This window comes from Lepisosteus oculatus, chromosome 19 (assembly GCF_040954835.1).
Source record: "Lepisosteus oculatus isolate fLepOcu1 chromosome 19, fLepOcu1.hap2, whole genome shotgun sequence".
In the NCBI taxonomy this organism is placed as follows: domain Eukaryota; kingdom Metazoa; phylum Chordata; class Actinopteri; order Semionotiformes; family Lepisosteidae; genus Lepisosteus; species Lepisosteus oculatus.
In genome coordinates this window covers 5,086,549-5,113,813 of record NC_090714.1, presented here as the reverse complement: position 1 = coordinate 5,113,813, position 27,265 = coordinate 5,086,549, and the positions used below count along the sequence as shown (strand labels likewise).

Here is a 27,265-nt window from a genome sequence, read left to right as displayed (position 1 = left end):
TGATGTACAGGATATTGATCATGAAATGAAACGTTCCAGCTACAATTCAGCAAAAACTAAAAACATAATATGCATAAGATTTGATGATACAATTGACACGATTGTTCATTTAGAATTCATCGCTACATGGAATGAATGATATGATTTACCATAAAAGATACTGTATAAAATTTGGATTATATTATATAGTTTGCTACATATAGAACATTCACTCCCATTGCTTTTGTGTTAATATTGAACATCCGTAAACATGTTGAGCAAATACTCTGTTTATTTGCCTATAAATCATGAACAAAGTATCTTTGGATTGTAATTCATGTGACCGCAAATAAAATTTATGTTTATTGTATTCATGATAAAAGGATGAAGTCAGAGCATTGTGTATTTGTGCATAATGACATTCACCTGGAAGACACATGCAGAAATCCCTCTGCTACACCCCTACTTTACAGTACATGGGACAGATTAGATTTCATTTTTGGTTTGGCTAAAAGGAATTTATTTTCTTAGATAATTCAGAAGAATTATACAAATTGTACATCTATCCAGAAAGCCACTCATTCCAGTTAAGGCTAATCTCAAAGTATAGTCTAATTCAAAAGGACAAGAAGGGCGCAAGGCTGGATTAATTAAAAACGTTTAGCTGGTTTTGAGGCTGAATGTTGTTTGGGCCCAGCTGAGGATAGCATTGTGGACAAATCAAGTCTGCTGTTGATTTGAAGTCAAGTGGCTGTGTACTGAGCCTTCTCTGAACAACTCCAGGGTCTTTTGAAAAACTCCAAGTTTCCCTTCCTAAATGTAAAGTTAGATCCAGCTTTTCTCTGCTCTTCCCGCTACAAGATTACAAAGAAGGCATGATCATATACTCCTAACCTCTGAAACTCGCCACCTTGGGTGCTTTTAAATAATGCAAAAGGTAAATGCACATGTTTAAAATGACATTCTCTAAGACATCATTTCATTTTAGTTTATTATATTTTACTATGCATTTCTGTTTTGTTTTCTACATGCAGCACTTTGTAACGTGGAGTATAAAATACAGTTTCTTACATATTTAGGATCATGGCATTTATCATAATTAAATTTAACTCCATTTTACAGTTAAACGGGAACATTTCAGTTTTCCTTTCATTCTCCTCAAACAGCCTTCTGCACCGTTTTTGGCATTGCTTTGCAAACTCAAAACTGCACCGTTCGATGTTTTCAATTAATCATCTTGAAACTTTCGTAAAAATGAAGATATTAATCTTTCAGATCATATAGTGCATGTGAATTATGTTGGCATGAATTACTTGTTCTCAATTATGTTTTTTTCCCATTTTTATTCTCTTTCAGTAATAATTATAAACACTTTAGGTGGTTTAGGTAGGATGAAATTATAATAAAATAATTATTTAAGAATGACTCCATTATTTGCAGTTTTTATAATAAAATCTGTCTATACTGCACAAAATAAAGACAACTGTTATTTTACTATTAATATTTTCTGAAACAATTATCTATTTCTAATCAAGAGTTCATCCGATAGGAGAAAACCCCAATAAATATTAAAATGAGCAAAGGCATTTTACAAGGACTTTATTTGGAAGCAATTAGAAATGTCCAGAGTAGTTTGATGTATCATGGATTGTAGTTTTTTAGTATAGGTGGGACCTAGTCTCCTGAAACTACCAACATCATATCTGGCGCCACAAATCTAGGTGAGGAATGCAAAAAAAATCTTTTTAAAAACAGTTTCTACTTTCTACAGGCCTAAAAAATCTTTTAACTCTAGAACAAAGAAACTCAAACTCTGTGGGCCTATTTTGCATTTTATCTGAATGGTTGCAGTGTTATGGCTGCTATAGGCAGATCTCAAGAGATTAAAACACAATTCCAGACGTCACAGGGGTGAGGACTGAAGATAACAGAAATCTAGCCTCCAAACAGCTCCCGATTACTCAGCACTGCTGAAGCTGTGTTTTCAGTACTTGAGCTACTGTTTGGCTATAGGGTTTCTGACATACAGTAACAGACTGACATGTTGTGTTCTACTCCTCACTGACAGCTGTGTGGGGAGAGTACTGGTGCACTTTGGCTGCTGTCACATCATCCAGGTCGGGGCTACACATTGGTAGAGGTGGAGGAGAGTCCCCATTAGCTGTCCTTTGAAAAGACTGTCCAGAAAAGTGCCTTATTATTATTATTATTATTATAATAATATGCAAACCCTGATGTTTGATAAATGTGAAGATTTGTCTTCACACCACCATTACAATTGGTGAAACTTTCATTCTTCTGCAGTAGTCAAATTTAACCGAGGGAAACCAAACGTTTATTCCCATAAAACTAAACACTGTGCAGTTCATTAACTGTTATCAGTGAAGCAACAGGAAGAAACCCCCATACTGAGATTTGTGAATAGTAAACATACAGGATTTGAGCAAGACACATCTTAGTCTCTCAACAAAATACTTTCAACATAAAAAAAGCCTTTACTAGTTTAATCACTCAGAATCCGTGTCAAGACTTTTTAAAAATGTGTTAAATTTAGCACTTTACAATAACTCCTGTATTTAATTATTGCAGCGCTTTATACATTTCATATGAAATTACCTGTAATTGTGTGATCAGGTCCATACAAATACCACAACATGACCACAAACACAAGACATCCAGTTATATTCCAGTTAGAGTCTTGTGTAACTTCACCCTGAGCAACAGAGAATTAAAGACCACATGACTGTGTCTGCTGCATTCCTGTAAAGAACAGATACAGCAGGATGCAGAAAAGGAAAAAAAGGACAGAATGGTGCAGAGAAAAGCCACAACTAATGACCGACTGCAGAAACATTCTGCAAGTGTGACTGAGCAGAAAAGCAAAGGGAATCACACTGTAAAGACCACCTTTCCACGGTCTAGCAGGGTACACAGGGAACTGCAGATGAATGACTGATTGATTAGGCAAATATGTATAGGAATCTATAGCTTTAACACTCAAGGAAAACTGATCAATCAATCAAAAATCCCAATGAGCCTTCAAGCTAATGTACCGGGCTGTTCAAAGGATAGGTATTTTCTTTAAAGGGTATTCTATATAATGTGACAGTCACCCATATAAGTGGACAGAAAATGGATAGGTGTATGGGTTTGTGTATAATCAATACAATTAACATGCTAAGAGTGCAATTTTATTGGATATTTTGCAATGAGAAAGCAAGGGAGGGCTTACTTTCAAGCATTACAGCATGTGATCTTTGAGTAAGAATTACAGTTAAACGGTATTATTTCCTTACTATGCTGGTACGGCTTCTTTTGGTCGCACTCTGCAAAGAGTTTATTTCAAATTGCAGGCGGTTTATTTTTTAACGCCTCGGCAAGGTACGACCCGTGGGCTTTTTAGCTTCCTACTTCAGCTGGGATCCAGAAGGCGCTGGCACAGGATCAACTGGTTCCAGATCGGTTGGACTCAATCCCTGGGGGAGGGGTGGGATCTATAAGAGTCAAGTTCTATGCTTCCAGAAGAAAAATTCCACATCAACACCACCAGAAGTCACACGTGGGGGATCCAGTTTTATTAAATCAACATTATAACGACAGCCGCAATGGCACACTGCCTTTTTTCCCCCCAAAACATACATAGGTACTGGCTCTGGGACACGAGGAACAAAGTGCTTATTGAGTACTGCGGTCTGGCACAAAACCAAATGGCTTTCCACACCTAGTACTTGGGGATACTTTATTAAATACAGGCTCAATCCACATTACCGTTGTGATTACACTCAACACATGGGTAACAGTTTTAATAGCTTCCCTGGTACCCAGATCAGCTAATGGAAGCGCTTATATTCAAAACACATTAGTCTTCCGGAAATTAGACTGAATAATAATGGCTATATTCAATATTGTTTTAATTATAAATAGAAATATCAAAAATGATAACTTACTATGTATTTAATGCCTTTCAGGAAGCTATATAATGGAGTCACTTGCACTAGTTCCTTCTGCAAATGCTCATAACACCCTTATCACCTGTAACAAGAACCACCAGCACCCTTCTAACAGCAGACAATCTAGGACAAGTTTAAATGGGTCGTGCAAAGGACATCGGATGACAAACCATGTTTCACGAACACAGGTTTCATATTTTAGGGAGAACCAGCAAGACTGGTGCTATAATCCACACCTGAGCTGACTGATGCTCCTGGAGGCACTTGAAACCACTGGAGCATACCAGCACACATGCTGTTTTTCATACTGACACAGGCCAGCCCTGAAGCCGAATTTGAATGCTACTCGAGGATTTTAATAGCATTACAAAGGAAGGCCATTGAACCATCTTTAGAGCTATATTTGTCAGTAACGGAACAGTTGCTTAGCTGCCGGGCATTTCTGAACCAAATGCTTTAGAGAGGGCAAAAGATTTTTTGTATGTATGGCAGCAAACTGACTGCCAGCAATGTGAAGTCAAACCAATGGCTTTGCAAAGTAAACACACTGAAGCCCAACAATACCATAGTAAATAAACGGAGACTAAGATGTTCTAGTGTTTCCATTTTGCAGTTCATTTAATTATTTTGAGGTATTCTAGGAGAAAAAATCATTTTAGTTATATATTAGGAATGCAATTTTTTTTTGTTTATGGCACACATTAAACAAGGTTAAATTTCCTCTCCCAAGCAATGATTCTATTTGAATCTGATGTGATGAGATTTTTGTTCTGTTTTCCGAACTCAGCCATTTAACCCCAGAGCACTTACGTTAGATACACGAATGTGGTTTCTAAAGACAACTTTAATGATCAAAATAATCACAATTAGGGTAACTGAAATAATAAAAAAGAAAACAGTCTCTCTGAAAAGCACAAAAATTCAGTTTGAAACGTTTATTGTATCTGGGGCACATTTTCATTGTTTTCAAGTATGTTTTCATGTTGTATGAAACATGACAGAAAAAGAAACAGACTAAAATGAAAGAAAGGATGATTTATAGTGTCCCTGTGTCTATATTGCTAATAATCCACCAGTCAGACACTACCCTAAAGGGCCTATTTCCCTTTTTAAAACTTTTACTCTACCTTACTCTATCTGAAAGTAAATAGGGAAAGTATAATTCCACATGGATTAATAGTGCTTGTTCATCTTCTTATTTTGGTATTGTCTGAAAATCTGACTAGTTAACTATACGTATAATGTATAATATAGATCAGGGGTCTCCAAACATTTTCTGGCATATTTTATCAACTGTCTTTAAATCATCAATTTGTAGAGGCCTGAAACAAACAATTGATTAAAAACAGGTGGTGTGTTGGATGAAGTAATATAATGATCATCTGGAACAATTAATCATTTGCTTAAAGTGTGTTTCTAATTTTTAGTACATGGCGATTTAGGAAGACCTATAAGAATAACTGGATTCAGGCTCTGCTGGACTAAGGTTGGAAACCCCTGATCTAGATCATTAATTGAAAGGAAGAACAGTGGTCCTAATACAGATCCCTGTGACTGTACAGATCACTTCTGACCTGTACTGTTTTCTATTTACTAACCAGGTCTCACTCCAAACACACACACAGTTCCTCAAAACCACAAAAGGCTGATTTCCCTCTTAACTAAACTAAAGAACTCATTTGAACTTGATTGGTATTGACAAGGTGGACTTTAAAATCAATCAATCAAGGGAGACATACATGGAGACAAAAAATAAAAACCTTAAAACCCATATATGTCAAGTGCTCAAATTGACACATTTATCACACCTCTGTCCCGTCTGAAATGATTATTCACTTTGCACTTTATTCTAATGGCTATACTATTGGTTTGGCACTCTGATTTCTACAGATAAAGCTCTCCAGCATTTCCAAAACTGAAATAGGTTTCCTGGTCATGTATTTAAATCTGTACCACAGACTTGTGGTACAGTAATTCAAATGTCTCCATTGCTTTTTTCCCCAGTGTTATTCTCTATGGATATTCTGCAACTAAGATGATATCAGAAATACTCACAAGTTCAGAAACACCTGTTATTTCCAACAAGGATGGGTAACGATTTGACTGAGGGGTCCCTTCACCTGAACTATGCCACTAAGCTACTTTATCTGACAAACCCCACTGACAGTCCTTAACTCTTATTATAACATTCCTTGATTTAAGATGATGGCATAACATCGTTGTGGTTGACTTACTTGAGTTCCTAGCTGGGTGTGTTATGAGTGAGTACATTACACTGTTGACATTCTGAACGTGAACTTTTTTCTTGTTAGTTTTTAAATTTAAAAACAACGCTCCGCTCAGGATGATGTTGGGTCCCCATATCCTTTATAAAACATGTGTCAATTAGGAACAGTTCGATCTGAAGCATCGAACAAAAGAATGACCCTCCCTCTGGGACAGTGGAGTGAATTTAAAATAAACTAATTTTACTGCTGGGTGTTTCAGAACGAGAGGTCCGACATCTAATATTTCAGGCCTTCCTGGAGGATTGAGCCATGACCCCCCCCCAGACAGAATTTGACCCCCCAGCAGGAAGTGGAGTGTCTGTCTGAGTGACCACAACAATCCAGAATCTCTTGCAGAGCAAGACACGTGCATGGTGAGAAACAAAGAACAGCACTCATAAATTAAGGAATATAGGATCCATCATTAAACATGTAACTAAAATACATACTGTACGTTCCGCCCCAGCTCAACACCTGATTTGCAAGTACAGTACTTACCAAACCTTCTTAGCTTGCAACACATTTTGTTCCTAAAAAAAATGTTTTGGCAGGATACCGAATGATTCTAAAATAATCAGCCCTAATTTTGCAAGAAGTAACATTCAAACCGAATCACAGTTAACAATTTAATGAGAAAAATTACTTTTTTTTCCTTACTTGAGCGCTCATGTGAGCTTGTTAACTTCATCAGTTTCAATAGTTGGTTTACTGCTAGAAAGAGCTATGAGAAGCTTCTGATCCACAGCTTTTAACACTTTTAAAGCTTGAAAAGAACTAGATTTACAAACTCAAAACCAAACTGTGGACCAGAAGCTTTATGAAGTAGCCTCAAATCCAATCCCTTGCGAAAAAACTTTTTTTTTTAAATCAAGCTTTGAGACCCTTGATTAATGCATTTAAATGTACTTTAACACCCACAGCAAACAAAGACCTCTGTACTTTTATTATCCAAGAGCAGAACACAGAAATTAGAGAGTGGGGGGAAACATTTAATTATGCTAATTAGACTCTCTGAATATAAATCTGACATTATATTTATGTATATGTATTTTCAATATGACAAGGACCGGGTCAGAGACCTGTATTATCCCACTCCATATCTCAACATGCGATATTAATTTAGCCATCCTTATGTTGGTACAGAAATAGAGAGATTTCTGCTGATCTCATCTTTGATGACAAGATTCATACTGTAGAATCTTTAGAAAACCCAGAAAAGGAAAAAGGATTATGAAATGCATCAGATTAAACCTTGGTGAAGCTCTGTTAAACTAAAGTTATAATACATTCAACTGCTATGCACTTTATATAAGTGTATAAATACCTGCTTTTAAACGCATTTAATAAGGTGTTGTGGTTAAGAGCTACTTCATAAAATTAACACAGAGTTAATTTTTATAGTTCATGAATCAGTTGAATAGTTATTCAGCTTGTGCACAAAATATACAACATAATTACTAAGGATTCCTGTGCGATGAAGTGTATGTTCATGCTTACTTGATGATGAAGAAAACCTAACAAATTTCAAGAGAGCAAAATTGAAACATTCTGAAAAATTGAAAAAAAAACTCAAATTTTGTGCAAAATTAAACCAAAAATAATAATAATACTAAACTCTTTCAAACATAGTTGCAAAGGCTTCTGTCAGCAATAGTCAGAGGCTTGCTTATTAATGTGAACATTATTTAGTGCTGAACATTAGGGTGAAAAATGTTTACAAAAACATGAGTATCTCCACCACTGTGAAATGCTTATACAGTGTTCCTGATGTTTTAACATTTCCAATGTTTGCTTTCAGGTACCTTTTTAGCAGTTATCAAATAGATTTTTTAAATCATTGTAAGGATGTGTGCTCTTTGAAAACACTAACTGAAAGTCATAAGATGGCCACAGTATGTTGATGTTTCTAGGACCAAAGCCAGGATTATCTATTTGAAATTCACAGTTAAAGAAGTAGTGGGAACTTGGCTCATTAGGAAATTGCCAGACAAAAACAGCACCATTATAAATGTTGCATTTCAGTTTGACATTTTTTAATGGTGCTCTCAAGTTAAATGATTAGGTTTTTAAGCAAATAATTTAGTCGGACAAAGGAGACTGAAACAATACAATCAAGTTATCTAGCTATTAATTAAAAATGTTTCCTGGCCAAACTGAATTCATTTGAAAAAATCAAAGCAACTTAACAGACACAATCTTCCTGTTTTTTTTTCAGACATGCAAATCTGTATCTGAAACTGTCTTCGTGAAGTACAGTATGATGACATAAATGTGTATTTATCGCCCAGCTGGAGCCCAGTTGTGAAGCACCACTCCTCTCGAATGGCAGTCTGGCTGATCCTTAGACTCAATGATTAAAGTCACATGCTTTTGCAGGATCTGACAGGATCCTACAAGACAGGATCTGGCAATTAATTACTTAACATACCCAGCCGTTCACATCTTTAAAGTACTCTGTGTGGGGGGAAAAAAAAATCCTCTATCTACCCATTCCTAATACCAGATGACTTCAGACATGTTCGTGATGGAGCCTGTAACATCAGAAAACCAACTAAAGAATTTCTTTCAATATCATGTCCTATAACCACTGTAATCTTCATTTTAAAAACGGATGGAGGTTTCTTAACCTCAATGCGTATCATTCACTTTGCATCTTTAGGCAGGGACTTCAACCAATACATATTCATTAGCACCCAAACCTTGAGCTCACTAATAACAGACCTCGATGAAACAGGTGTGCAGCAGTCTACATAAGTGACACTGCGTACCAAATCGTGTTGCTCAGCAGACAGCTTGAGCTGCATTTTCACCAATCTTAACTGTCCCACAATTGTTCCCTAAGTCACTAAGAACCTTCAAGAAATACCTTGGTGAGGTTCTTGAACCCGTGAGTGAACAGCAGTCGCACGAGCGAGCTCCTCCATTAAGATATATCCCCCATGCACGTGACCTCTGCTCTTTCTGTTTAAAACACACCCATCATGCAATTTTAATCATCATGCTTTTGCAAAAGCTTTTGTGATATTTACTGACTTAAATTCCTACCACCATCTTAACTCTCTAACACCTTCCTCCTGGTTTAAGTTCTAGTTTCCCTCTCTTCCTTAGCAAACGTCTTGCTGTTGCATCTTAATTCCATAATCTTTTTGGATTCTTGCATCAGTGACAATGCTTAATAGTACTTGATGGAAAATCTCCCTTACCTCAGTCCCTTTATAACTGCTACAACGTATCCTGCTCTCATGTCCACAGCTGGAGGCTGGACAGTGTTACAGATGGATTGCTTGCTCTGCCAAAAGCCATATGCAAATAAGTCTAACTACTCATGCAAATCTAGAAAAATGATAACAGACATTTCTTATTACTGTACTGGCTTACATCTCCACTGAAAAAACAAACACGCTGCACATTACATGCAGATCCTAACATCAATCCAACATATTGAACAGGAGCAGCCCAAATGAGTTTAACTTGACATGAAAACACGAAAACGATTCAATCATTAGTCATCAGCAATCTCTCAACTGTGCACCCTCAGATTAAATACGATCCTGTAAAGCGCTTTCAGAAGCCACCTTTAAAGGCGCTATATAAAATAAAGTTTATTATTATTATATTATTTGTAAATCAGCAATTTGATATTGCATAAGTAAACAAAAATAAACCGAAGGAAAAAAATAGTGTACAAATGTCAAATAAGGGATGATATTAACAAATAACTGACAAAACATTACTTTAAAACAGAGATATTTTAATAAGCTTGCATTAAAACAAATGTCCAAACAATACTTAAAAATGACTATTTTTTAACTTTATTTCTCTCTTAAGAATGGATTTGTTTTAGAAATGGGCCTGGTCATTGCTTCATATTCTGACTTTCTGCCAGCAATGGACCGCTGCCATATTGGCAAGACATTTTTTCCTTTACATACTACTTAGTGTGATATTTTCCTTTGGCACACTGCAAAATGCATAGAGGAGTGTGCTTTTCAATTTTAAAGCCAATTTAAAAAAGTACCTTTAGTACACAGTGTTTGCATGCAGTTCAAATGATCACATGTCACAGACAAGATAAACCAACAAAATATGACACACTATAGCCTAAGCAATATTTCATTTCCATAACCACCAGCTGCCCTTTAACAGGGCTCCGGGGAGACTGTACTTTTTGGGAAGAATGCAAATACAGTTTATTATTTGTATCTGTGCTAGAACTGAGGTTGCATTTAAGGTAACTGAAACATGTGTCATTTTTTAAAGTCCCCCAGAGTCTGTCTGTATTTTAGACGTGTTCATCATATCTTTTTCCTTGGTATTGTTCCTTGAATACAAACTGAAGGATAAATGTGGAGTACTGTAGGTCTCTGGAGAAACTCCAAGTATCAGTCACTATGTGATTGTATCACCATTTTGTTTTATTTGCACGGCATTCTTTACAGATAAGGTTCATAAAATATCGTTCTTCTTCTTCCGAGGAATGCCATCAGAGGTCTTTTTAAAACTTTCTTTTGGAATACCATGGAATATACAAGGAACTGAACCTTTTCAGTCATGCCCTGAGAAGATTACAGTGAGACCTGATACAAGTATTCAAAATCCTCAGGATTGTGGATTTTTTTTTCAAAATGAGCAGTGAAAAATGAACCAGAGAGCACAAATGGAAACTATGCTGAGGTACATTTAAGACTGAGAACAGTCCATTTCTCAAGCCGATACCCTGGTACCCTGGTTTATTTTAAGAAATATCTGAATGAGTTTCTCGGCTAAACAACCAACTGCCAAACAGGCTAGATGGGTTGGGTGTCTCCTCTTGCTCTTATATTCTTAAATGAAACGAAGCCCTGTGGATTTTAATATTAAGATGCTTTTTAGTCGAATGTGAAATTTTGCACACTTAAAAATAAATAAACTTTTGTTAAGACTTAGCTCTTCAGTGAACTGGAACCACCTCATTAAAATGTCTTTTTGCTCTCAGGACTCCGCTGTCCATAGAGTCATTACAGTGTAATGATCTTAGAACAAGGAAGACATCAGCACATCAATACCTGGCTAATTATAAACCTGTGTCTAAGGACAAAGCCTCACTGCATGAGACGAGAGGAAAACTGTTCTTTTTTTCTCACGTGAAAAAAGAAAAGCTCAGTCCTTTGCTTGCCGTTCATCTCGGAGCCACACGGACGTCTTCCTTAACAAATTCTAGGTGTTGATGAACAGAAGCAAAATACGGCCCCCAAAAAATGGAAATAAAGTTGAAAACACACAAAAGGAATCAGTGCGATGATGTTACCCTGAGAACGGGCACTCTTGACCTCTTGCAAACCACACAGGGGCAATTGGAGGTGGGGGGGTTCTGCCTTGAGGAACTTCATGTGCAATGCTGCAAAACAGCCCCCCCAAGACATCGCAGAACAAAGGGACTCTTCTCCCTCACAAAAGACAGAGCCACGCAAATTCTCCCCATGACCAATGAATTACGGACTGTCAGCTTGCAACCAGAACCTTATGACGGGAACGAAATAAATTCTTGTCATTTCTTTGGCCAAATCAGGCAAAAGACCCATAAGATAGGTTATATTCTTCCCCACACGCCAACTCGGAAGGAATCAGATCGACTGATTAAACTGTTTTCGTTTCAAAACGCAACGAACAACTATTCATTAGTCGAGTGTTAGTCTGCATTTACTGCTTAACAAGACTGATCTAATTCTTACGGGTCCAGTGCACGAATATACTGTTAATATATGTGGTCCAGGCGGGTAAAAGGGATGAAAAAGCAGGATTCATCAAAGCCAAGCATGTAAGAGACTTTGCAACTTGCTAGTAATCATAATTCTATATACAAAGTGCATATTCTATTGTGCAGCAAAACAATTGTTCAAATGGATCAGTATCTACCTCAGAAGATTAGCCATATTTATATATATTAAGATATATTAATATATTCATATATTGTCAGATAAACACAAAGTCCTTTACAACTGCAATGTAAGTGAAGCAACCTTTAGTTCAGATATCATTAAGGACTTGACAGTAAAGTATGGGAAATAAAATTAGATATTAATTTCCTTACATTAACAGTCATAAAACACTGTTAAACAGTTAATATAAGCAGTCTCTCCCCATAAACAGTTTTGCAGTTTAGATCACCACATTGTGTCAAGACTGATTTAATCATAGAGACTGCTTGGGAGACTGTGGTAGAGCTGCCTGAAGGGTGTGAGACCTCAAGCAAAGACAAACACCTTCAAATAAGGAGTCCCACTGAGAGCAACTGCATTTAAACCCAGAGCAGAATTTAGAAAGCTATGGACAGTGCAATGCGATCATCAATTTCCAAGTAGTAAGGACCTCTGCCTGTTTGAAGGAGGGGGCGATTTACCGAACCATTCACTTGTGACGCATTTTTACATGAAACGTTGCTACATCATAAAAAATACTGGCTTTAAAACTGAAACAAAAACCTGGAAGGCAGGTGCAGGAACGGGACGGCGGAGCTATAAAAACCACACAGAACCGTGCCCTGCTGAACACTTCCAACGAGCACCAGACGCACTGGAAAGCAGAATCCCGGGGCGCCGCAGAGCAGATGTGCGCTTGGCCGCGGATGTGTCCGTAACCAGGCGCACCGCAGCTGGGGTCACTGGCGGCCGCAGAGCTAGCAGGGGTGAAATTCTACTTAAGAGCACCTGGGTCACGTGTGCATTGCAGAAGAAAGCGAGGCAAGACGCTCAAAGGGGCAGCAACACACCAGAAGCACAACTGGGCTCTCCAGTGTGTGCCTCGCCATAGATTGCTTATCTTTGGAGGACAGCCTTGCCTGAGCTTAAAAGATGCAAGTCAGACAAAGCATGTGGCCAATCCAAGCACATGGTGATGCAAGCTTTGCCATTATTTTGGCATGGGCTGCTTCTGTCAGAGTTCTCTTACTTCATAGTTTACCCTGTGGACATTGCTGCTTGATTGGGACCAGACCTGAGTAAACGTATGCAGCTTTTCCATTCTCTCCTCCCCCCTCTTCAGGAATATTGCGCAATTAAATTTTAGAACCCCCTTAAAGCCACCCTAATTACTAGTTAAAATGCCAGTATGTTCTGTGAGCCTCTCAGTAAGTGCTAATGATTACAATTTGTTCTGCGTGCTGATTGAGGAAGTAGCCATTATTGCATTACCGTGATGAGACGGAGCTGCTCGCCAAGCTCAAAAGGTTTTATTTGTTAATGGAAGGTGGAAGGTCAGAATGGAAATGCTGTTTTTCCAGCTCTTAAAAAATACATCAGTGTTTTACTGAGGTGGTAGCAGCAGCCCCTGCTTAAAAGTAATACAAACCACAAGGTGCTGCAGTGTAAGCACAGACTCTCAGAAGTCTTGAACTTTTTCATTCCTTTGGAAAAACAGGAAACCAAACCTTGCAGACATATAGCTGAAGAATTGTAAAATGAAAAAGGTTGTGTTATTATCTTCATCGTAAACTAGGGGAAAAGGGTTAATTTGTTACAGATATGTTAGTGGGCTGTGGCAACCATAATTACTCTTGTGATGAGTGCTTTTGCTTATTACGAATCATTCCAGTCACCTGATCGTTCTGGCTCTAAGAAACCCAACACATGAGCTACTTGACGGCTCTTGGCTTAGCAGCTACACCATTATATTTTATGCCATAGAGCTGGTGAAGAGAATATAAAGCCAGGACTGGCTGGTGCCATAAAAGGGAAGGGTGTGCAACTCTGTGGCAGAGAATCTGGACTATCTAATAATCTAACCCTCTTCAGGTACCATGGCAGTGGGCCATCTTGGCTCTACACAACGGAGACTGGGCTCAGAGCCAAGATGGCTGCTACAAGATCAGATACTGAAAAACACCTGAAAACAATTAGCTCAAATTAGCAGGCTTTACAGACACCTTGTGAGTCAGCCACTGAGGAGGAAAAAAGTAAGTAGTCTTAAGTGGTGCTTTTCTGTTTGTTCATTTTGTATTTTGGAAACTGAGTCACAAATTGCAAAACAATTTAGTATTTTCTTTCATTTAGCCTTTAGGCAGGGGGAAGCTCCAAGTATTAAAAGTTTAGAAGTTTTTTTTATATTTTTCTATGGCTTATACACTGGAAAACTGCTCAAAAGACAATTCCAAAACGTAAAGGATAATTTGTTATTACTGAAGCTGCATCATCTGAAGCCCAGGTCCTAAATTCAGATCTCCTTGGTGTGAAATGATGAATGACCCAAACAAGACTTTATTGTTAGGTAACTAAACTTTATGACAGCAGGCTTCATTTCAAGTCATGCCTTGCTAACAGTTCTGTTTTACAACTCAACCAAGACTTCCCTTTCAACCAAGATTAATATTTAACCAGAATAAGATAAGAACCAACAGGTGTGAATGACATTCAAGTTAGCAATAAACAGGATGGAGTGTTTGTCCTCAAGAACCTCTCCTTTCCCTCTGCTACTCAATAGGAGCAAATGGGCTACAATTTACTTTCCTCTTAAAAATAATTAATACCTAATGAATTTTTAATTATACCAAAGGACATGACCAATAAAATGCTCCAGAAGTGCTCTTGGACAGGACCGTAGGCAAGAATAAAGAAAATGGAACTGGGACCTCCCATCTCATCAAGTGTAGGATGAGTCTTCTGTTGTTCAATGTAAGTGTGTGTAATTACAGATGTCAGACTTCAGTTTTATAAGGGTCATCGTATAAATAAGTGTATTATAATGGGAGACTCAAAAGTCTTCCTGAGAAAGAGAAGAGTGATAAATTAAAGATAAGCGAAAAGACTTTAATAAAGACTAATGTATGTATGCAGTATAGTTTCCTCCTTGGTGGCTGCTGCTCAGCAAAACCATATAAAACTTTTCCCAGAACACTTATTGCTCCAAATAAGAAAACTTAGTCTAAAAAGAAAACCTCGCTGTTCCACCTGGCACAAAAAAAATGTTTCCGTTGGCATGCAGGCTACAAAATCCCTGCAGCAAAACAGACTGGCATCTGAATATGCCCTGGTGCCAATCAAATACCCTCGGATATTAACATCTGCATTTGTGGACAGTGCCACGCAGAACTGCAATGTCTGATTTTGTAAGGACGATAGCTTCATTTATAATTAAACAGCTCATATTATACACATACTAATGCCATTCAGAACACGGAGATCTTTCCTGCAGTTTTTAAACAAGTTAATAATATTCATAATGGATATTTTAAAGCATTTCCAAAAGCATTTTATTTTGCTAACAAAGTACCCTGTTGGTTGTCTTGTGTCCTGACAATAATCCAAACTAACAACATACAACAATTAATGGAAAAACTAAAGGTCTATTCAATGCTGAAAAGAGAAGAAATGAAACACAATGTTTTGGCTGTGGAGTCGGATGTCACACAGCTGAAACGTTGTGTTTCCCTTCTTCTCTTTTCAGAAGGGAATAAACCTTGTTCCTTTGCAGCCTGCGCATGCTGATGCAGCTCCCTACTTGAACTACTACAACAGTTCATGTTTTGATGGGTAGTTTTTTGCCTAATTGGCTGGAATAAAAGTGCCTTTTCTGACAGTCAAGTCAAACTGCTCTAAGAGTTATTAGTAACAGATGGCAGAGCAGTTAGCATTACTGCCTCGCAGCACTGGGGCCCACGGTTCAATTGCTAGGGGGCTACCTGGGTGGAGTTTGTATGTCCTCTCCATGTTTTTGTGGGTTTCCTCTGGGTGCTCTGGTTTCCTCCCACAGTCCAAAGACATAGGTGAGTTGGCTTCTGGGAAAACTGGTCCCAGTGTGAGTGTCTGCCCTGTGATGGACCAATGTCCCTCCCAGGGCGTAACTTGCCAGGTCAGCCTCTGGCTCCCCCTGTGTCCCTGTACTGGACAGGTGAATTAGAATATGGATGGGCTTATTGCTAACCTCTAGACCTGATGAATAATCACAAAAGGCATTTTAATACTGAGAGTGCTTTGTTGACAGTCTTCACTCGTAGTTCACATAAAAACTGTAATGTTAAGCTCTGATCACCCCAAAAGAGGTCTACCCAGGTTTACACACTTTCAACCAAGTTCACTGAGACAGAAAGAACTATAGCAAAAGCATATTGGAAGAAAGGAAGCCGTCTGTATCCTTAGGTGCCCACTAAAATCCAGCCTAACCTTTGTTCGCGACTTTCTGTTTATAAGCTGGTCACCAGTACGAAAAAGAGAAATCTCGGGAAATTCAGGTTTTAACGGCTACAGATGCAAGCTTGGCGCAGCCCACACTCCCTGCGGGAACCGAGAAGGAAACACTCCTACCTCTCAGCTGATGAAAGAGCTCCTGTCTACAACTGAGTTTCAGTTCCTACTTTTTCCTGTAACAGATGGACACAACAGCTCCAAAACTCATGCCACAGTCTGGCACAGAGAGGTTATAACCAAGGTTTATCAATAAAATGTTCTAGAATAATTACTGTTTTGACTCATTTATCATTTATCAAGGACTCTTTTGAGATGTACTGGAACAGAACCGTGAACTTCCCTTCGATCTAAGAGTAGACAAACGTGTACAAAATAAAACCTTTACCAATTTTACCAATTACCCTTTACCACTGTAATTTGGATCTTACATTAGTCAAATCCCTCTTACAGCTTAACTGGGCCCCTTTACGTTTTGATATCCGTGCTTAGAAACCACTACAAACGCTCCCACCAAGAGTACATAAAATCCTAGCAATCCCGAAGACAAAATATGAATACAGTGAATCAGAATATTTCAAGAATATTTCATGTTCTCATAATTTTTCTTTGGTTAATTCTTTGTAAAAAAACAGAACACGACCTAGATTATATGGCTCAAGAACAGCCACCAGGGCTAGTAGCAGTTTGCAGCTCCTATTACAAAGAGCTCTGGTCATTAGAGACGCGTAGAAATTCAGGTAAAAAGCGCAGACGCACAGCTCCTTCCCGTGACATTCGGGCCTCCTCTTCCCAATATATGAAATTTATTTTAAGAATATTCATTTACGAGATTTCCCAGACAAATCCATAACACACAATACACATGGGGTCCTTTGCTATGTTACGTAAAGGAAAACTACGCATTCTGCATCGAACAGGGATAAGACTGTCCAAGCAGCACGTGACATACTTACAAATTTAGCATTTCTGACAACGCTTCCCGTACACTTGAGTTGGATCATGCGAAGTACAGTACATTCTAATCTCAGTGTACTGAAGCCTCATTCCCAGTATTGTTGTGGTAAAGCAACAGGGACGGTTCCCAGGATGCATCCAATCTGTTTATGTAAAAAGGCGGCAGCTTTTTTTTTTCATACTTTGCCTGCCCCCTCCAGTGATTAAGATCATGACAATTTAGAGCAATGGCAATGTTTGAAGACAAAAGTATTTAAAAAAAAAAGTGTTTTTGCTTTTTTAAGACAAGCTCAGCATCAGTCCCCAAACCTCTGATAGGAAACCTATATGATCTACTGATTTTCATGCACCTTCTAATTACATCTTAAATCTTTCATTATTTCCTTTGTTAGAACATACCCCACTTTAAAACAGGCTGTGTAATTCTATATGTACGTGATATATGTACTACTAACTAAAATTTTAGTCAAGGTCAAATAACTGAGATAGTTAATAATGCAAACAATATGATTATAATGATTTTTAATCCAACAGTCTTTCCATGAGTGACAAATAATTAGCCACTAAAATACTAATAAACATAGCCTTTCTGAAAAAAGTGAGACAAGTTGCTTGTTGCTTTTGTTTTTAGGCTTGCTTAAGTTTGATCTTTCCGTTGTTAATTCCGTCTTGTAGAAAGCGAATATTATTGCACTTGGCACCTGGTTACATCAAGCTGGTTTGTGAGCTACAGAGGAAAAATTATTCTAGACGTACTGTACGGATGATTAGAAAACAAAATAGAAATAATTGAAAACAAAAAGAAAACCTAAACCGAAAGCTGGGGAACTAGCAACTCCTCATGATTTTAAAAGTCACTGCACTCGGTACAAAGGCAACACATTCTTGGATCACAGGAATACAAAGATCCTAGGATCCTGCATCGATCAATCGACTTGCCTGGACACATGCAGAATCATTCTGTGTAAGTATTCGGGAAGACTTTGTGAATGTTGGATGAAGGTCCAGTTTCCAGCTGCCAGATGTGTTTGGCTCAGATGTGACGGTCCAAGGCTACAATCTATTTGGCAAGGTTTCTTTGCAAAAAAACAATTGTGGATAGACAGAGGAAAAACCGGTGTCGCATGTTGAATCAGCGCTTCACACAGCTCAGTTATTTACCTTATATGGTCAGAGTTAGTGGTAATAAATTCAATCAGATAAAATTTAGGTCTTGATATAATTACATAAACAGGAATTTAGGAAATCCAATCTGCCAATCGGAACACTAAATCCTTTTGTGAGCAGGGATAAGCACTAAATTCTGCAACTTCTCCATAATGATTTAACCCTATTAAAAATATCATATTAGAAAGAATAAAACATGCAAGCTGTCAAAGGTCCCAGTATAATTGAATAAGCTGCAATTCAGGACAATCAGGGAAAAACACATTTTTTTAAACATTATATATAACCTGTATTTGGGGGAGGTTATCATCAGATCTTTATTTTCTTCGCCCAGGCCGGCCTGAATACAGTTTTGTCATTTGCAATTTTCAAATCTGAGAAACAAATTTGAATCATCACAGCGCCGTCTAACCACCAGCAGTGTTATCTATAACATGGACATACAGCTTCTTTCTTCTCAGAAACTTAAAGCAGATTAAGTTTACCTTTCAGATCAGATATGAACAATAATAATGTTCTGGCAAGCTCGTACGCCTCATGTTTCATGGAAGAGCTGTCATCTACTAAGATGTCATTTGGCCAGAATCACGTGTCTCCTTGCTTATGTAAGAAAATTTGAAAACATCCTAGAACCTCATTATGAAGCTCCTTAAAGGACAATGTTTAATGAGGAGCACAACACAATATGGCAGGTTTGTTTGGTAAAAATATAATTCAGAATCCTTGAGACCACTGTATGGAACAGTTTTTATCAATACATTTTTTGGACGTTTATGTGACAGTCTGAATCTTTTCCCTAGGCATTACCATTACATAAATGCTGAGACATAATTATATGATTGCAAGAACATAAGAAATGTTACAAACAAGAGGTGGCCATGTGGTCCATCATCTTGTTTGTGAGTAGATTCTCTGTTAGGAACAAACTGAAGTAGGTTGGAAAGATGTAATTTATATAAACCACTTTAAAATCATGAGTGACACAAACCAGGTTCTCTTGTTGCAAAACAGCACTACATTTGTCAGTTTTCAGACTATTATGATCAATTTCTTTCAGCCCCTATGGAAAAACAGAATTACTGTAGGAGTCTATGTCATGCAACGGCCCGACAGGATCGACCACATTCAGCAGAACAGAGGTGACTCAATCATCAGCCATCTCTATGATTCACCAGAATAAGTTCTCAGAAGGCTTTGGAATCAGAGAGTTTAATTATATTTAATTAATTTAATTACATAAGATAAATTATATGAAGTATGGCTTCTTAGCAGGAATCATTACAAGAGCAAACTGAATTGCACGAGGAACCATGTTATTTCCAGCCACTCAGCTTTAACATAATCTTTAGCCTCTGACTGAAGACACCAGTAAATCTGAAGGCCTGAATGGCGACTGGAAAACATGGAATCAAAAGAAATGTAACTGCGCTGTGCACAACCACTGAACTGAACAAGAATTTAACATAAAATAATTTATCCATGAACACGAATGTAATATCTTAACTTCAGCTGTCATGGAATGAACATCTCTTTGAATTAGCTGGCAAAATGGTTCAGAATGTGTCCATCTGTCCATCTTCAGGCGGGTCAATTCATTTTAAACAATGTTCATCCCATGTCAACAAGTAAAATGAGCTTGTGTTCACAGGTGGTAATCAATGCTTTTTTTTCTTTTGCAATATATCATTTATACTGTATTCTCCATCTATTCTCCATTCTCTCCATATTCACCATAAAAGGCCAAGGGAAACACTAGAGGTCTATATACTCAGAAGTAGAAAGGAGAAATTCTGTTTTGCTCTTCCATATATAAAACTGCAGCTTCCTCGATCCACATCTTTGGAATCCTGTGATTTATTTCAATAAAACTGCTTGAGTCTTGTTTGACCTACAGTTCCACCTTTGAAAATCAGGTTATTTTTGATCATCACTTTATAATATATTTTTTTTTCCTGGACACATGAAATCCTATAGTATAGATCTATCCGAAAGAAACTCTCTAGCATCTCTGACTTGTTTTAGTGGTATCCACAGTGTGACACTGCCTGGAGCAAGAACACAAACAAGCATTTGTTGTAGTGTGGTTCTGCTTCACAGAGCTGATCTCATCAGCAGAGATCAATTGGCCTTTTATGTGTGGAGATCAGGGGGAGGAGGAGACACTTTTTAGCACATTTGACTTTTTTGGTGCAGAACTTTTTGGCAGTTCCCAATTATCAGTGCACACACTACCCAATTCCAGTAATCACAGAGCTTGTAAAACGGAATAACACTAAGCAGTTGATTTTTTGGACATTTACTCTTCACGTTATTTGTTATTTTGTTTAATTTTTTATTTTAATCAAAAGGCGAATCACTCCGCCATCGTGCCACTGAGATGAACCATATTATAAAATTACTATTAAATGCAATTAACAGTGGGAGCACAAATGTTCATTTACATATCTGGGAATCTGAAACAAATGTGGAGATTTAAAATCATGCACGGATACAAAAAAAAACCCACAATTCACTGACAATGAGTCCTTGTGATCATGTGGAGCTCCAGCTAAACTAGGGAAGGGTCACCTACCTCATAATGATAGTCCATACAGGTGAGGTCCCTCCAGCAATGGTCACCTCGTAATTTTATCAGCCCCTGCAGAAAAAGCACAGCCTTTAGTTTTCTGAGCTTGTGAAACATGGACATTAAAAATGTTATTTGTCATATTGTGGCAGACTCCCCTAACCCCGTATCATGGAGTACAGTACCTACACATGTGGACCCCCTGTTAAATGGTTTCTACACTCTGTTTGCTGTAGCTTGAATAATAAATCTGGGATATTGTGCAACCGAGGATGAGGCTGGACCAACCCTAGTGAACAAATGTACCTTTAAACCTTAAATACTGCATATAGGAAAACTGACCATTCTTTGCCCTTTTATATCAATGTGAGAGCAAAGCCCAGTTCTCTCTAAAACACTACTGAAAACATACTGCTTTTCCTGGTCTAACTGAATCCTCACAAGTTCTCGGCAAACGTTTCTTTTTTAGTCGTGCGAATGCCTGCGTATTTGCTCTTTCTGACTGGTCTCTAAACCGCACGTCCGGAGGGGAAACCAGGTCACACTGTTCAGCGAAACAGTTGCTCAGATTTACATATTATCTTAAATAAACGGCATTTAAAAAAATGTGTAAGTGCTGTGGGCAGGAACAAAATGCTTGTGGAAAACAAACACTAAAAAACAATGCAAAAGCTGTTTGAGTGAGAATGAACCTGGATATAAGTCTTTTGCTTGTAGTATTACATATGTACTATAACATGACCTTAGTATACTGTAATATGCCTATTTAAGAAAATTATACATCTATTTTTCAGTGTCACTTAATACCATTTTTTCCCCACAATGTGCCAACTCTTAAATCTAGGTAGGAACTCCACTGTTGAAGAGTGTGCTGCCCCAAAACAGCTATTTTTTTTTATTCTCAGTCTGCAGTTATTATCCTTTTAAAAAAACCTGCTCATTAATTATCAGCCGATATCTAGTTTAACATTTTGGCACAGATTCTATAGCAACCTATTACTACTCAGTTCCTAGTTGCAAATAAGTTGGATGAGCTATTTCAGTCTACATTCCAATTAATTTGAAGTACTAAAACAGCTCTTGTAAGGGTTAGAAACAATTTACTGCCGACTCTTTTTTTCCTCTCATTTTTGTCCTACTGGATCTCAGTGCTGCCCTGATACTATTTATCTCACCATCTTGAACAGATCGGAGTGGGTTGTTGAAATGACTAGAACTTCTTTTGCCATGGTTTCAATTTCTAATTTGCACTGATTGGGAGATGAAAAGATTCAGAATGATTGAGCAAGAATTCTCCGGTCCAGATCTGGTTCACTGTTTCAGTCACTGAAGTATTTTGCAAAATTGAAAATACATAGAGTACAGCAACAAATTGGGTTGACTGCACATTACTGAAATACGCTACCTGAAAGAAACCAAGCGAAAACTATGCATATATACAAAACTGTCAACGTGAAATACAAACAAGGAACATAGGGGGTACTGTGTGATAAGATCACTTTGTTGCATTTCAAAAGTAATATTGGCGTTAGCAGTGCAAAACACCAGGAGGAAGAGCTTTGGGAATTTAGTAGAATTTAGTGTCTACTCTGACAGTTTCTCTGGATTAGATCTCAAGGTTTTGTCAATTGTTTGTGTTTAAAGGAACCTGTCCATTTGCATGAAAAACATCACATACATACAGCATACTTATAAAAAACCCCAACACACACAGTGACATTTTCCCCCATAGTATACATTTTCTCTTGATGTACTGAAAAGCTATCTGCGTAGAAAACCAGCAATTAATTTATTTTTTAACTGAAAACGGCTCTGAAATTCTAACTAGGCCGTGATTTGGAAATTGCAAAATATTTTGTAAGAAAAATAATGTTGACACGTATTTCTGGGACTGCTACAAGTTATATATTTAGATATGCCTTATACATATATGTTTAGATTTGTTTTTTGATTTGTTGTTTTTTTTTGTCCCTATTTTCCCTACTAAACGAAATTTAATAAAGCAATACATTAAAATATGAAATATAACCTTGCATTCCAGAAATACACATCCCGAGGTAACTATGTAGGCTACATTTTGGGGGAAAAAAAATCCTAACATTAGCTAAGATGCACCCGGCAAAAATCTGGAAAGGGAGGAAAGATTGACAATTACTCATAGTGGACGTTAAATAGCAAGACACAGCAAGAGTGAAAAAAATGTCCAATTTTTTGAGACCAACAAACTTAATTTCTGACAAAAGCACAGCAGCTGAGGTGGCCAATGTTCACCACATGGCGTGATACAGCCATTTCTACAGATCATCAGATTGTGGAAGAAAATTGTTCTCTATCGTGTTCCCATATTTGGACATAGCTAGGAAAATGTCACGTGGTCGTGTAAAATGTGAAGCAATCAATACAGACATGCTTGCTCCTGACCCCCCTCAAGATGTATGCGCCTGATTTGAAAACCTAGATGCTTCCAGATGTTAGTGCCATTCAATTCCAACCTTTCAGATGTTTCAAATCACGGCACATCAAACCTTTTTCCACTGGCACTGTAATAATGGACACCTGATCTTGGCTTACAAAATTGTTGGAGCTACCTTCTGTCACTGCGAGATGTGTGGCGCCTGCGATTTCTGTGGAAGTATGTTCAGAATGACAAGGATGGTGAGGGAGCTCAAGGTGTACATCATTCCTACAAACCGCACTGAAGCTCATCAATGTTGAAGGAATGAGCAGAATACCAGTGAACTGTACGACACCGTGTTTACCCTCGGTGTCAAACTCCAGCAGAGAAAAACCGACTCCTTCTCGGAATTTGAGACAAGTGCTTTGCTCAAACAATTTCCTGCTCCCCGGGCAGTAGCAACTGGAGATTACATCTTAGCTTTCTATCAGTCTTCTTCAACTTATTTGCCCAAGTGGTTTGATGTTTCTGAGTAGTATTATATAAAGCGATAAAACTGCTTGGTATTTAAGAAAGAGTTCAGCTTCCCTAAACTGAGCAAAGCTTCCAAAGCCCTCCCGTTGCATGCCAAACAGGCCATGGACACACTTTACAAAATGGGTTTTGTGTCATTTTGCCAAGACTCAGAGTTGTGGCCACAACAACAGACACTGCTGTCACTATGCAACGTTGGAAATTGTACTGAAAAGGACAGGAACGTGAAACGCATCCAGCTCACCAACACTTGCGCTAAAAGACACTGTTCATGTTAAGGACTCAAGCATGGAATTATCTATGGAACATCTTCTCATTGTGAGCAAAGGCAGGAATGTGCTCCATTTTACTCTTCTTGAAATGAGCGAAGGCACAAACACATATGCAGTCCCCTGAAGTGTAAAACCTACCCATTAACCACAGAATGCAGCTTGAAGTTGGCACGTCGCATTAACACTGGCATGTTTGAGCGATCCTGAACTTGTGGACAGAACCCCTCTGGGCTCCACCATGAACTGGTGGTCCCCTTTCGGAGAAGCCTGTACAGTCCACTGTTCAGACTGAACCTTGAAGGGAGTACAATCACTTTATATCCACTTCAACTCTTCAGATGATCTCTTCCGTCTTCACTCAATCTCAGGGAGGCCGTAATGGGTAAACTCCACTACTCGACTTCTCCATGTCTCTCCATGATAAATTCACAAACTTGTCTCTTTCATACCTGGACACCTTCATGCTCTTAGTGACCGACCTCTCAAACACACACGTGTTAAGATGACTTTTAAGCTGCATTTTGCGGTTCGCGGGCTGGTGCTCCCCACACCCTGCCTGTGCGATTTTGTGTTCCGATTTCGATTTCGATTTGTAGGTAAATCAAAAACATTTGTTTTCGGCGCTCACAGGACAGTGCTGAGCCAGCGCACAAGCAGGACAATCATGTGCCCCCTGTGAGTGGAAGCAGGAAACATTTGCAGAGCACGTGCACAGTCAGGAGAGATATTTGGAGAACCAAATCAAATGGACTATCCATACACACAAACCATACATTCCCATTTGCAATTACACAAAAATATATGTAACACAATGAGCAGACTGAAGTCATTATTTTAAAGATGACGGATGGACAGGACAGCCTCTACGTAACCTATTTGTGTTACACATACACAGCTGCTAAAATGAAGGGTTGCCTGCCTTACCCCAACTATAATTCAATTTCTCTCTCTTTAGTGGGAAAAGAGGAAGGTTTTTTTTTTTGCTGCAGGAATGACAGTTATATATTTGACTTTAATCCATATAATCGGATTAACTCTTCATGAAACCTGAGATTGCATAACTTTTCCCAGTGATAAAATAAGTTGCAAAATGATTCAGATGATAATTTAATATTATACTCTTGGAAATGCAAAACATCTTTCAAAAGAGAAGAGATAATTATATTCATCCTATATCATTAATTTTTTAAACTCCAGATGTCAGATTTCCTTCTGATGATTTTTTTCATGCGTTTTGCTGCAGCGATCGAGACACAAAGCTGTCTTTCACTGTGTTTTTTTTCTTTCCTACAGAAAGCGGGTTTAGAATGAAAGTGCAGGCTGACTGGGGGACAGGAGATAAAGGAAGGCCAAAGACCTTCGGGGAAAGCAGTGAAATACTATTCATATCTCCTTGAGAATCAGAAATGTATAGACATGCCACCACCACAACAGGCAAAAATAACTGCAACAGTTAACTGCATTGAATTTATGCACCCCAACACCCACAGGGGAATCAAAGTTTCTAGATTCCTAAATTAATGACTTTGGAACAAAATGAGCCTATTATAATGGAACAGCGCTAATGACGAATCTACTTTGTGAGGAATTAAAGCTTTGCATGCTTAACTGCCATTTTACAAATTTATTGCATAATCACAGCATGCATAGCAATATTTAATACATATTTATATTATACATATACTGTATACAGCATATATATACTGTATATTATGATATACATACATATATCAATATTTATAGCACGTATATAGCATATTATATCTTAATCTCTGAAGTCATTTTATGGTTGGGTAATAAGTAGCGGTAATGCAAAATAACAAAATCACTTATAACCCTCTAATTTTTTAATTTCCTTAACAAAACTGATAAAAGAAAATGAAGGCCTTTGTTCCCAGTGTTCATATGTTGTCTAGTAGTTTATTCCCTTCTGCATGGGAACATGGGGGAATGTTAAAAAAGAATCTATTTTTAATGCTTTTTTTAATTTGTACACATCAACACCTTGGTTCACGCTGCCTGAAAACTCTGCTCTCCTGCACAACAGCAACAGTGTAAATAAACTGAAGCTGAGTGGTTTAAAGGCCAGGGCGTATCAAAACATATTTGAAAATTAAAATTTAAACACTGCACAGAAGTAATCAAAGCATGTCTGAGATTTGGGATTTACCGAGGAACTTAGTGTGAATAGTTTTTTCTTTAATAATAAAGGCTTTGTGCCAGCGTAACCTTTAACACGTCGAGTGCAAATCAAACAGAGAAGTGAAATTGTGTCTGTTTGTTTTAAACAGGTGAACTGTCGATGTATCACAGTATCTCATGGCTGAGGTAAGTTGTCACGCCACAGTCTGAAATGAATAATGGAAATTGGCCTAGTGATAAACTTCCAGTGTTTTTAATGCTGTTAGGCAGAGGCGTCAAAGGTAGCTAAATAAGGAACCTCTTTTGCTTGAGTAAGAACATCTGCACCAATACCTTACACCATCTAAACAGGGCATTAAATATAGAGCACACGGCACACCCGAATAAGGCTCCACAGCCAAAACGGGTTTCTTTTCTTCTCTTTTCAGCATGGAATAGACCTTTACTTGTTCCATTAAATATACATGTTTTAAAAGGAAAAGATTTAGGACTATTTATAGCAAAACTAGCATTAATACTTAGTATATTTACAGCAAACATTCTACAATAATAATTACAGTAAAACAGACTACCCGTTTTTTGAAGCCGTATCCTTTAAGCTTTTCTGTCTCTCACAGAGAGAAACGTTTACAGCACAAAAAGAATGCAAGGCGTACAGTAGCATCTATTTTATAATCTCACAGCTAAACGTTCCTGGAGTGCTTGGGTTCGCCTCTGTGTGACTTCACGTGGCTTTATCTGCGAAAGCTGAAAAGAAGAGCTCTGGGCATTATGCGCAGGGCTTCGACAAACAGGGCAAGCAGTTGGGGGGGAAGATGGATGAAAAGAATGGAAGTAAGGGACCATCATGAAGAAGTGACTGCCAGAGGGAGGTCAAAGATC

General features: G+C 38.0%; 1 protein-coding gene across 5 annotated transcripts in view; it reads right to left on the bottom strand.

Annotated features, from left to right (window-relative positions):
- The window catches only part of lmf1 (lipase maturation factor 1), a 99,688-nt gene that overhangs the window by 20,563 nt on the left and 51,860 nt on the right, over positions 1-27,265 (bottom strand). For all 5 annotated transcript variants that reach the window (XM_069180721.1, XM_069180725.1, XM_069180724.1 and 2 more), the window contains one exon: positions 21,047-21,112. In XM_069180721.1, the coding sequence (XP_069036822.1) occupies positions 21,047-21,112 (66 nt within the window). The remainder of the gene's footprint in view (positions 1-21,046; positions 21,113-27,265) is intronic.